Source organism: Pundamilia nyererei, unplaced genomic scaffold (assembly GCF_000239375.1).
Source record: "Pundamilia nyererei isolate P.nyererei 1_Seehausen unplaced genomic scaffold, PunNye1.0 scaffold00129, whole genome shotgun sequence".
In the NCBI taxonomy this organism is placed as follows: domain Eukaryota; kingdom Metazoa; phylum Chordata; class Actinopteri; order Cichliformes; family Cichlidae; genus Pundamilia; species Pundamilia nyererei.
Window position 1 is genome coordinate 1,149,609 of NW_005187530.1, and position 11,770 is coordinate 1,161,378.

General features: G+C 40.5%; 1 protein-coding gene across 2 annotated transcripts in view; it reads right to left on the reverse strand.

The window, feature by feature from the left end:
• Nucleotides 1–11,175, reverse strand: part of znf407 (zinc finger protein 407) — a 157,316-nt gene extending 146,141 nt beyond the window's left edge. The window contains exons 1-3 of one of the 2 annotated variants that reach the window (XM_005743245.2): nt 11,098–11,175; nt 7,263–7,990; nt 4,881–7,079 (exon numbers count right to left, since the gene is read on the reverse strand). In XM_005743245.2, the coding sequence (XP_005743302.1) occupies nt 4,881–7,079; nt 7,263–7,923 (2,860 nt within the window). In that variant the 5' untranslated portion in view covers nt 7,924–7,990; nt 11,098–11,175. Of the gene's footprint in view, nt 1–4,880; nt 7,080–7,262; nt 7,991–10,702; nt 10,753–11,097 lie in introns of those variants that run through there. The other variant, XM_013913384.1, reaches the window with a different exon arrangement.
• Nucleotides 11,176–11,770: the final 595 nt, after the last annotated feature.

Consider the following 11,770-nt stretch of genomic DNA (forward strand, 5'->3'; position numbering starts at 1 on the left):
GAGAGAGAGAGAGAGAGAGAGAGAGAGAGAGAGAGAGAGAGAGAGAGAGAGAGAGAGGCGTGTGGGGAGCTGATTTGTCCAGATGGCTGGCTGAGTATGAAACATGGCAGAAAGGAGAGCGATGTAACGTCCCTCAGTTCTCACATCTTATCACATTAATACTCTACCACTCCACTTAAACAGCCTCCGTGAAACTGAAATTGACCATCAATGCAGTGTCATGTTAAATTAATATTGCCATCCACATAGGGGCGATGTGGCTCCTGCACATCCCAGATGAGACAGGGAATGACTAATTAATTTCCTGAGAGGAGAGAGGAACCTCTTGCAATGTTTCACTACGTGCTCACGCACATACACACACACACACACACACACACACCTCGCACATGATGCACACCCCTGTCACAGCCTTGGCTTTAACTTTCATGTTTAGAGGAAAAGAATAATAGCTAATAATTTCATACAAATAAACACATTTTGCTTCCACTTCCACTATTCTGCAGTTTCAATACTGCGGTTTCATCTGTGAACAGTCTTGCGGGTGTTCAGTCAAAGTTTATTTTAATCTGTTGCCTTGTTTTTACTTGTTTTAGCCTGCAAAAAATAGATTTACTCTGCATTACAGTGGGTGCATTGGAACATGGTTAATGCGGTGCCACAAGTCACATGAATATTAAACATGATTCTTTAGAGGAAAATTTTCACCTGTTCCTGTCAGCACAAAGTGTGAAACACATACTTTAACAGAATGCAAGAGGGGGAGGATAGGAAGAGAAAAGCACCACGCATAAAAGTCTGATGGCAACTGTGAACACACAAAAAAAACAAAAAACCTTTAAAATATGTGGTTTTATTAAAAGAAGCTCTATAGGAGTTCAGCATTATACTCCAGAAAGTTCAGAAACAGACACCGGACACATTAAAGACAAACTGAAACACTGAAGCAACACAGTCGAAAGATTCTGCCTCTTAATATGGCCCGGGATCCAAAATTACATTTAATTTCCCATCATGCAACTCCATACCACCATTCTTTAGACACCCAGTGCATAACGCTGCCACTATATCCCCCACTTCCTATTAAAAGGACTCAAGCCTGTAAGTCAAAAGAAACCTCGTGACATTATCAGACATATATACTTAAACTTCACACTTAATAAACTCAGCTTAATGGGAAAAAACACACACATGCTAATAATTTATCAGTCTCATGACTGGTTATAGACAAAAAACACATTTCCAAAAATCAAGTAAGTATTTAGGGTAAAAGCGAACTGGGATTTCCTCCTAAACAAAATGTAAAACCACGTTCCACGAATAACCAAGAAGGCAAAAATAAACAAAAAGAAGATAAAGAACATTTCTGTTCTGCCTTACTGATTTTTTTTTTCACAAATCAACTACCTTCCATTATAGGTCTGAAATATAACTTCAGACTAAAACTCCTGATAAGGCCTCCTTTTCTGTCTGAACAACTCCAGTTCGCTTCCTTCACTCTACCCTTTCAAGCAAAAAGTTTAGAGTCATCATAAACGTCTTTGCTTCATAATCACCGCCGTTCCCATTTGTGTTTCTATAGTGCTAAAAACGTTGTCTTTCTCCCTCTGGATTTAAGGTCTATAGAGCAGCATATGGTACCACCTCAAGGGTGGATGGTGATGGTGTGTAGAGGTATGAATAAGCATCCCACTGTACACTCCCCCCCCACCCCCATCCCCCTGAACCCTCCAGCGAAAGGTGGGTCCTGCAGCACGACGCATTGGCATGGAAAATGAGCTATTAAATCCAAAGCTGTAAATACTTCAGTGTTGCATTGGTCTGCTCTCTGCTTTCGTCCTGCTTTCAACTTTTTATTTGCCAAAATTTAATTCGCTGATTAGTTTAATGCTGATAAATCAGCATCTCATCTATTCTAATAAATCAGCATCTAATTTTTTTATCCTTAAAAAAAACAACAACTTCTCTTTGGGACCTTTTTTTGTTTGTTTTTTCGTGTTGCATGGAGTGGTTTAATGTGTAGGGGTTTGCTTAAGAAATAAACATTCCATGGTTCAATTCTCGGATGAGACACGTATTCCGTCAGGAAGGGAGTCCAAATTGACCGTGAGAATCTACGTGCTGTAGCAACCTCTCGACAATAATGGAGCAGTCAAAAAGCAGCCTTTATGTAACCTTTCTGGGTATTCTTGGCTACCAAAACAGGCTAGAAATAAAATACACTGTGATGATTAGAAATTACAAGAGTCAATTGCTTTTTATTTTCTTCTACACATGCTAAATGACAAAAATCATCTGTAAGGATTTAAAGATCCTAGAAATGTTTGTATCAAAAGCCAGTATGGGTTAAACCATCACTAACGTGTTTAAACTTAACACTATACAGCAGAACAGTGGAGCACCTATCATTTTAATTCCTGGCTATTGCTACAAACACAAATTACATCCTGCATACTAGCAAGAGTGGATAACATGTGTTATCATTGCTTTAAGGCTCGGTCTGAGGTCAGACAGCTCACTCCAGTGAAAAAGTGACCAATTTACCTCAAAATGCAAATTTTAGCTGCGCCCTCATTGGCAAAATGCGAGCATGTGTATGCGATTCCTTTAAGGGACAAATTGACAAATCTGTGTGCAGCCTCCCACTGCCGTCTCCTGATTTCTCTGATTAATCAAGTGAATAAAAACTAGGTCTTAATTAAAAGGATCTGGACGTGCTCCCAGCTCAGAAACTGGCAGACCCCCACCGTGCTGCTCCGCAGTCGGCCCCACAAACAAACTCTCAGAATAAATGACCAGCACATAAAAAGGTGAATAATTCACTGTAATGAGGGAACTTAGCAATAATAACAACTGACATATGTCGTCAAAATGAAGTGAAATGGGTGCTTTCTGGAAACAAGTCAGCATTAAGGAAAGTGGAGATGCAGTCTCATAAACAAGAAAACAACTCTACTGCATAAAAATAGGTAAACCTAAAAAAAAAAACAATAATAAAAATGAAGTAGTGATCATTTGAACCCCTGGAATGTGCCCTTGACTCGAAGCCTCGAGTTGGGACCTCAGTGTCAAAGCTTTCATTTTCTTAAGTAACACTAAGTAAGTGCCCTCAAAACTCAAGAATTATGACAGAGGGTGGAATTATGAATACGTATAGACTAACCATTAATAAGAAGAAAGTGGAAGCTCAACATTAATCATCAAGATTTTAACCTCTAATTCTTACAGCTTTAAGCAGTTTGGTCTAAGCTGTGAAAAATATGACTTTGGCACACAAGGTGACTGGCAGAAAGGATGTTTTCTTGTCTGTAACATTCCAGTACTGCAGTTTCACTAATTGAACAGTATTTACTATACAATCGTTTTAGCCTAGATTATGAAGTACACCACACAGTACAGTATGTACTTAGATAAGACATACTGGAAGTATCATTTCTGTGTTTACTACAAAAGCGGTATGTAGTAAAACTACAGTCTCCACACAAACCATCCACTGTCACAGGATATCAAACCATCCTGTTTTTATCTTTTCTTCAACACACATTTACATACACACACACACACACAGAAACACAAGGGCACAATCATACACACACATGGTAAGCACAGAGCATGGACTTCAATTAAAGTCCCATTAAAGTTTCGGCTGAAAGGGGGATGGACCATAGGAGGCAGAGAGGGGCATTTATTGATGGCGCCCTCACATCTCGTTCCTGCATTAAGTTGATTTTAAAAGCAATTAATACACATGGTCAGGGAAAAGTAATGGAGAGCCCCATGTTCTTAACCTGCCGGACATTTCCCAGCCGAAGTCCTGACCAACGCAGGCCTGCTTTGCATTATAAATGACAAGATAAATCTTAATGGATTGAGGATAATCAGCTAGCCATGAAGGCTGACATATACACACATTCACCAGGCATACGAGCGCACAAACATGGACGTACAGACACGAGGGAAATTAAAGGCTTTGAATACGTCTGCATTGATTATTTTAAATTATTAGCCCACCTCTCTTTGGACCTCCAATGCTTTTAGCCTAAGCTTTAACACATTTACAGAGACTTATTGACTATAATTACAACTGAGTCCTAGTAATGGACACATCAATTATGAGTCGCACATGTCTCTGACCAAGCGTTGCTCAGGGAATCCCAATCTGGGGTCCATTAGCGTCTCTCCTGCTGGTCTGAAGCTCAATCAGTCTTTACCTTCACCTCTACTGAAACAGCTATTACCTGGCTGAAGTAGATAGTAGCTCTAACATTAGCTTGAACTGCCAAAAGAAGAGGCGCCCAATACTTTGGGACCTAAAACAAAGGCCTAATAGCTGAGGAGCTACACAAATGACAGCTTTTCTTTCCTTTTGCAATTTCTGGACTGAATCTGATAATAACCACCAAGCCAATCTGTATCACTTATAGAAGGTTTAGTCATTTGTGTAAGAACTGGGAAGTGCAATTGTTAATAAAGTGTATGTGAATATATGATACATTTTCACTTTTTTAAATCACAAGCAGCTTTCTAAGCGGAAATAAATGGATAAATTGCAATTCCAAGCACTTAAAATATGCATTACCAAGTTAATAATTTCAATATTTGCAGTAAAGATGAGGTTTACAAAGGATAAACAAAGGATTATGAGCACCTTCCTAAAACTATGTTGTCATGTAATGTTTTAGCAAACTCACTGTGGGCTGCAGATGCCTCATTAATGTGCCCCCTTGTTTTTAATAGCGCAAGTAAAAAAGAAGAATCATAGCTGTGGCTTGCTTTTACACAAAAAAACAAACATACTGCATTGATGCATATTTACTGTGTGGGAACAAGGTCCAAAAAAAGAGGGAGAAGGAACAGTTCAAGAAAGCAAGCGTACGTACCGGTGTGAGTGCGAATGTGTGCCAGGAAGGCCATAGAGTTGCTGCTCTTGCACACCTTGCCACAGTATTTGCACACGTTGCCCTGGTTCTCCTCCCGTTCGCGGTTGATCTGCTCCGTGTCCTCCAGCACGTACTTGTTGACCTCCCTCAGGAGCTCCTCGTGTTTCTCCTTGATGTGATAAAACAGATCCTGCTCTGATTCAAATCGATCCGTGCACTTGACACACTTGAAGCTTGCGCCCCCTTCGGGCAGCTCCTCCACACTGTTCTGCTCGTTGCGAAGGTGGGCAGCGCTGGTCAGGTGCTGGTGCAGGTTGCTCTCGGTGTAGAAGGACTTGCCGCAGACCAAACAGTGGAAATGCCTCTCCTTGGAAGGATGCTTCATCGAGATGTGGACGTTGAGGCCGCTGATGCCGTCCGCCATGAATCCGCAGTCCTCGCAGCGTATGCGAGAGTTGCTTCCTTTGGTTTCCTCCCTCACCTTTGCTTCCTTGGGTTTGAGCTTCTTGACGTATGCGGAGCTGGGAGACACTAAGCCAGAGGTCACTGGTGATCCTCCAGTCAAACATATCATGGTGGCTTCACCTTCCAGAGACAGGCCTTCCTGTGCAGCCTGCTCCTGCTCAGCTAGGAACTTCACAGATACAATACAGGCATCAAAGGGAAGGGCTTTGGACATTTGTGTGTCTCTAGTCATAACGTCTACCTTTAAATGTTCATCATCTGCTTGTTTACCCTCTTGTTCCTGGCTCTCTGGCTGTGCCAACTCAGAGACTGAAAGCTGACATTCTTCATCCTGCTGGGCTTCAGAATCTGCTGTTAGCTCAGTCGCTTCAATGGTCATCTCTGGTTCACCACAAGCAGGAGATGTAATTGCATTTGCTTGCTTCTCATCTCCACCTACAAGCACATCATTAACCAGCTCTGTGGTGACACAGGGCGCAGGTGTATTCTGGCCTTCCACAGATTGACTGTCTATGGGACAGGATTCAGACACTTCTGCGGGACTCACGGATTCACATTCAGGGTTAGAATTTGCTGCAGGAAGCTCCGTGATATCATTCAGCTTTAGAGGGAGTGCTAAGGCTCTTTGTCCTTCGCTCCCTTTTTGTTCCAGATATTTCTGACTTTTCTGCTTGTGTTTCTCTGTGCTTGCATGGCGGGACATTTCCCTGCTTGTTACAGCATAGTAACTGCACGCTAAACAGACATACTCAAAATCTCTGGTGTGTTTTCTCTTGACGTGAAGATGGAGGGACGGAATAGATTGAGCAACAAAATCACAGAGGCTGCAGGCATTGACAGAGTCATATTTACTTTTTTTCTGGTTTGCCTCTGGCTGAGTTTGCTCGTCTCCACCGTGTTCTTTGGAAGTTGTGTCATCAGATTCTTCCTCTGTGCCGGTGGTCTCTACGGTGGTATTCGGCTCCTTGGTTTCCTGAATTGATGTACTTATGTGATTTGTGATTGGGTTCTTACTTGTGCATTCTTGTGCACGTCTAACATGCTTCTTTGTTAAACAGTGACGATCCATGTCTCCTTTGGTCACACAGCTGTAGTTGCACAGAGTGCAGCTGTAGCCATAATCTTTGCTGTGTTTACGGCGAACATGAACACTGAGGTTGGTGGCGTTGGACACCACCAGGCCACAGTATCCACATGTGGTTGTGGAGCCTTGCTTTGGTCTTCCTCTTTTCTTACTGGGAGGTCCCAGCTCTAACTCTTCCTCCTCAGCTAACACGGCTTTGGCAGCCTCAGCTGCCTCGTCGGTTTCCTGTTCTTCTCCTGTCAACGTATCTACCCCTTCTCCCCCGAGCATCTGAGCTACGTCATCTATAACAGCACCATCTCCAGCACCATCTCTGCTTACCCTGTCGACATATACTTCAGATTTTGAGCTCTTGCTTTCTTTCTCCTGCTGCTGCATGTGGCTATCTGAGGACAGGTGAGAATCCATCCACTCAGATGTGGCAGAAAGAAAGTTGCACAATTTGCAACGGTACCAGTCCTGGTCAAGGTGTTTGACACGAGCATGGTTCTCCAGCAGCGTAGCTGTGCTGACCCTAAAATCACAGTTTGCGCACTTCAGCTGGAACCTGCTGAGGGTGCGTTTGGGGGTCACTCGTGTTGAAGTAGCCTTCATGCTACTGCCAGGATCCACAGCCTCCTCCCTGTCATCTATGCTTTCATCAGCATCAACTGAAAGACAGTTCAGAGATACAATTGTTAAATATAACTTAAAAAAAGAAAAGAAAAGAAAAAAAGACAAAAAGACAGGCACATTTTTTATTCTACTACCTATTACAAATATTATATTAAGCCAATGCTTAATTCACATGTAATGCTAAAGGCTTAGAACTGTGGAGAATAGGATATACTCACATGTATATGGGGTGTCTTTGGTGTGGTATCTCTGGATGTGAACATCTAGAGGAGCCTTGTCCCTAAACTCTTGCCCACAGTAGTTGCAGGAATGAATAATCTTTGGTTTTGGGATTCGCTTGCTCACTCTTCTCTCTTGTGTAGGGATTGTTCCTTCTTGCTCTACCTGCTGTTTGTCTAATACACTTTGCTTTTCAGTTACATCCTTCATGTTTGTGCCTTTGTCACTTGCGACTGATCTCAGTTCATCACGATCAGAATCTTGTTCCTGTTTAACCTCAGCGCCACTCTCTGCCTCCATGTCTGCCTCCTGCTGGATTTCAGCAGGACTCACATTAGAGATATTTGCACTTTTCTCCAAAGGTTGTGCAGCTTTGTCAGACATCTTTCCGTGCTTTCGTGCAAAGTGGATCTTCAGTGATCTCGGGCATTTGGCTGAGAAGCCACAAACTGTGCAGAGGTTGTCGCCGTCTTTAGGTGCAGAATTCGGACTTGGTCTCTCAATGACTTCTTCATCTGCTTCATCGAGCTCAGCAGCACTGGGCGAGTCTCCTGCAGTTTCCTCCATTTCCACATCATCTGTATGCACTTGCCCACTGATGTTATTTTCAGCCACTTTCTCCTCAATGGCTTCCTCTCCTGATATCACTGTTTCATCCATATCATATCCTGCTATGATTACACACAACAGTGAAGCTGATCGCTATCATCAGAGCTGGGTCAGAATCCTGAAAGAGGGGGGAAGATGGAAGACAAAATGTCAGACATCTTCATTTGTCTGAAATACACTTTAGTGTATGCTATAAAAAAAAGAAAAGGAAATAGTAAAAAGTTAAGTTCAGCGAGACAAACAACAGCTAACAACAAGCTTCTGAAAAGTATTCCTTCTGCAGCATTCTCGGACCAAGCACAAGTAAATGTTGCCATCTAGTGCTTCCAAACAGACATTGTTAGTCACAGACATCCAGCATGAAAATTGGCTGCTGCTTATTTAAGTTCTGCTGGAATTCAAACCTTTTGTGTGATAAATGTACTAAAAATGTACAATGGCCAACACAGATCAGTGGACTGCAAATCAAGTATTGTTCCTTGAAGTTTATTTACTTGACATGTCTGTCTTTGCAGTGTATTTCATTTGCTTTTGTTACCCCATTTACTCCAATATTATATCCTCTTTAAATAATTGGATTATTTTTGATTGAACTTCTGTACATACAAGTTAGACAGACTACAATGACATGTTTCGTTTTGGATTTAAAAACAAAAAAACTGTTTAGTGTCAGTTAGTTTCCACGGTGGATTTTATTTTTTCAGTTTAGTTTGGAGGGCATGTGTCTGAGGCAATATTTAGGAAAATTAGTACAGGTATTGTAATAAAAACACAGAATGATTTAACATCTTTAACAACTCATCAGGCAAGTAGTAATAAAATATTTCACCAAACTAACAATTACCAAGACTAAGGATATTTCATTTTCTTTCATTTTAGTGTTCAAAGTTCACAAAATCATTTCAGTTATTTTTTCAAAATCTAGTTTTTATCTTTTTTTTTTTAAACTAAAACATTTTTCACGTGTACTTTTAGTTTAGTTAGTTAACTATAATAAACCTGTCCCCGTCAGTTCTTTGGCAAACAAGTTGGACTTCATCTGACCAAAAAGGTTTCTGTCAATACTAATCATTAAACATTTCAATCTCCCCTTTTTTGTGTAATTTTGTTTGTAAATAATGTATCTCAGGTTCAGTGGCTAACCGACACTCTCAAATCCTTTCCTATCTTTGTGTTTTTCCACAGTCTACTTTCTCACTCATATAGCCAATGAATTAAAATGTGCAGCTTTTTCATTAGATCCACAAACAAATTGAGGACATATCATATTCACAGGAACTATATAAAAATAAAGTAGTCACTATCCGGTCCTGTGGAAAAACTAAGTACCCCCTATGATCCCCTTTTAGCAGCAATAACTTAAAGTAAAGATTTTATCAGGCTCTCACATCACTGTAGAGAAATTTCAATTCACTGAGGTTTTTGCAGGGCTTATTTAATGCACTGCTTTATTAACGTCCCACCACAGCATTTCCATAAGGCTGAGGTGTTGACTTTGGCTCATTGCAACACTTTTATTCTTTTCTTATTCAGCCATTCTCTCGTAGATTTCCTGCTGTGCTTGGGATCATGGTCCTGTTGCATGACACAGTATGAGCCCAGCTTTAGCTTGATCTAGTCTGACCATGGGGTGAATTTTCTAGGACATCCACTCCTTGGCATTGCTTTACCACACAGCTAAAGGCTCCAGACCAAAAAACTGACAAAACGTCTGCTTTTCAAAGGTGCTGACACTTGCTAATGATCAGTTAATTAAGTGCATTTAATTAGTGGCACCTAACAGCTGCTCACCTTCTTAATTCCTATGGAAGCAGTAAGGGTGTGCTTAGTTTTAAATATTCACAATGCAGTCTACTTTCATTATTTCCATTGTAATTATGTTATATTTAAGTTTAAATTTAGCATTTTTGTGCTCATTACTTTTCTTTGATAGCTCACCTTCACCCTGGATTCCCTGAAAAGGGAATGTCCATCCATGGATTCACCATGGATGGACATTCCCTACACAGCAGCCCTGAGAGCTCAACACGTCACAACTTTAATTACATGAAAATTTATATAAAAACATAATCAAATAAAAACATAATCAAATATACAGGCAAAATAAAATTTTAAGAATCACAGTAATCAAATATTTACAGTACTCAATCAAATATTCTTCTGTGGAAAGAATTATAATGCACACAAATTATTATTCCATGTATTTGTGGGTGAGCTGATGAGAGATTTATTTGGTGAATCTCACTTTCTTCATGTGTAACAACGCTAATTGTGAGTGTATAATACAGTTTAATACCCTTACATGTTGTTTTTAAGGGGCCATAACACAGACCTCGGGGGTTTGGACCCAATCATATTTAAATATGCAGGACATCCAGTCAGACTTTTAAAGTATCCAACTTTGAGAATATCCTAGGGTGTGCTCACTACCACAAACTACCGTTTATTTTGGTAGCATACGATTACAGGATTAACTGAAGTATCACCATGTAAAGACTGTCCATATATATATAGAAATAAAGGCTCGCAAACAGTGAGTTCACTATAACAGCAGAATTCTATCGGTGTTGTGTGTCTGTAGCTAAGCAAAGCGGACAGCGGTCCTGAACGAGTTCGTTACTACTTTCAGTGCACAACTCCGCTTGAATGCCCACTTAAAAAACAACAACAAAATAAAAAACTGCCAATTTTATATGTGTCGATATATAAGCAGTTTAACGACTAGGCGCCAGTGCTAGCTTGGAAGTACTGGTAAAGTTAGCCACAAATGTTTTATACAACACGATAAAAACTGCAACGAAGAGAGAGACAGCCAGTGCCACAGTCCTACATGTTCCTTTGCCGCTCATTTCATCGCTTGAATGATTCATACTCTTAAACACTAGAAAACTGAAACATTACAGCCCCACTTCTTAATACAGTTGCTAACTTGCTAGCAACATGTTCTCCAACGGTCTTCTGATATACGCACAACGCATCCAATTAAACTTCAACATCGGCAGAAACATCCAATCGGAACGGAGATAAGGCGGGTCTATGTAGGTCCTAGGCTTGGAAAACGACGGCAGCACAGAGGCCCAAAAAGGAGGCTAACGTCGACCTCGGAAACTGTCTTCTATGCTGCAGGAACAGTACTTTATAACACTCAAGAGACTACGCAATCGTTTGAAAAAAGCCAATACGAGTATATAGATGTCTGTACAGTGAAATACTAGTTGAACTTACCTCTTGTTATATGCTTATTTCCACTGTCCGCGCTTTTTGATGCTAGACACAAATGGCGTACCGTAGCGTGAGCCATGCGTCACAGAAGACGGCCTTCCTGCCCGCGGCTTCTTGTTTTTTTTTCTACATCAGCTGATTTCATCACATGATGCATTCTGGTTCTGTGGGAAAGCGAAAAACGGCGTAACAGTACTGAAATGCGTGACATTTGAAGGCTTAGTTAGTCGTTGGAAAGCCGTCGGTAAACATATGTTACTAATTGTTCTTACTAATTAACACCGAAAATGTAAAACTATTGAATATGCTGTAGAACGCCATAAGTTAGTACGTGATACATTCAAAGTCACCATTTACAGAAAACCAATATAATCAGCAATTCAATACATCATGCACGTATGTCTAAAATTATTTTTTATGTATGTATTTATTAAGTTTTGTTTTGTTTGTTTGTTTGTTTGTTTTACTTGAGAAGAAATTCTCTAGTTTTCTGGTAGACTACTCTTTTCATGCTGTATTAATAATAGATTATGGCATACAGTGTTGAAGTAATTCAGTAAAATAGCGAAAACTATTTCTCTTAGTGTGCTGGTAATTTTTTTTGAAAAAAGACAGAAGAAAGAAAGAAAAGAGAAAATTAAAACCACAGATTATGAAAGGGTTGTCACAGTGAATT